The sequence below is a fragment of the Fulmarus glacialis genome, unplaced genomic scaffold, assembly GCF_000690835.1.
Source record: "Fulmarus glacialis isolate BGI_N327 unplaced genomic scaffold, ASM69083v1 scaffold26716, whole genome shotgun sequence".
Taxonomy (NCBI): domain Eukaryota; kingdom Metazoa; phylum Chordata; class Aves; order Procellariiformes; family Procellariidae; genus Fulmarus; species Fulmarus glacialis.
The window spans coordinates 318-1,226 of NW_009217868.1; the positions used below are offsets into that span (position 1 = coordinate 318).

Below are 909 nucleotides of genomic sequence, written 5' to 3' on the forward strand. Positions count from 1 at the left end.
GGTGGAAGAGCACGTCGAGGACGCCCAGGTCCAACGTCAGCACGTGGCCCTTCAGCACCTTCACGGGCACCAGCAGTGGGTTCTGCAGCAGGTCGCTGTGGTGGAGGAGACAGGTCAATGCAGGGCTTTGGCTCCCTCCTTCCCACCTCCCTGCGGTACCCCCAAAGTCACCCCTCAAGCACTGCCCCCCTGCCCGAGGCGCAGGCAGCACCGCGCCCTCCCTGCCCAGCAGCTCCTCCAGGGCTCTGCCGTGCCGCAGTTGCCGGAGGAGAGAGGAGTCGGCACCCAACCCCCGTGGCTCTCCCCCCTCATACTTGTAGACCATGCCGTGGCAAACGATGACGGTCCCGTCGTCCGAGCCCGAGGCGAAGAGCGGGTAGTGCTTGTGGAAGGCCACGCTCCGCAGCGCTTTCTTGTGGTGCCTGCAAAGACGGCAGGTGCGATGTCAGGGCGGACGCTCTGCCCTGTCCCGACCCTCGGCCGGGGCGCCTGGGTCTGCGCACGGCCAAGCTTTACGGACCCCAAGCTCTGCTGTGCTGACTGTATGTATGGGAGGCGAGAGGGCAACTGGGACAGACTGGGACCTGCTGTGGGCAGCTCAAACCAGCCCAGCACCTACTGCTGTAGATGCCTTGACCTGCCCTGAGCCCCAGGAGAGCTGTGGTCACCGTCCCCCACCCCGGCACACGAGAGCCGTGAGACACCAACAGGTTGTGGGCAGGGATGGCTGCTCCTGGCACAGCCCCGATGGGCTCCATCCTGCTGCCAGGTCCCAGGAGAGGGAACAGCCCCGGGAAGAGGCCCCATGGGGTTTGGGGGGGACTGCGGGCAGGTTAATAGGGAGCAGGCAGAGGCTGGCCATGGCCCCGGGACTCACCGCAGCAGCTGGTAGGGTCTGGTGGAGAGGTC

At 66.4% G+C, this 909-nt stretch overlaps 1 protein-coding gene across 1 annotated transcript in view; it reads right to left on the bottom strand.

Moving 5' to 3' along the window:
- Window positions 1-909, bottom strand: part of LOC104078283 (ribosome biogenesis protein bop1 {ECO:0000255|HAMAP-Rule:MF_03027}-like) — a gene marked incomplete at its 5' end in the record, with an annotated part of 2,555 nt that overhangs the window by 100 nt on the left and 1,546 nt on the right. The window contains 3 exons of the mRNA XM_009579849.1: window positions 2-95; window positions 315-422; window positions 878-909. The exon at window positions 878-909 is cut by the window's right edge and continues 16 nt beyond it. Coding sequence (XP_009578144.1) covers window positions 2-95; window positions 315-422; window positions 878-909 — 234 coding nt within the window. The remainder of the gene's footprint in view (window position 1; window positions 96-314; window positions 423-877) is intronic.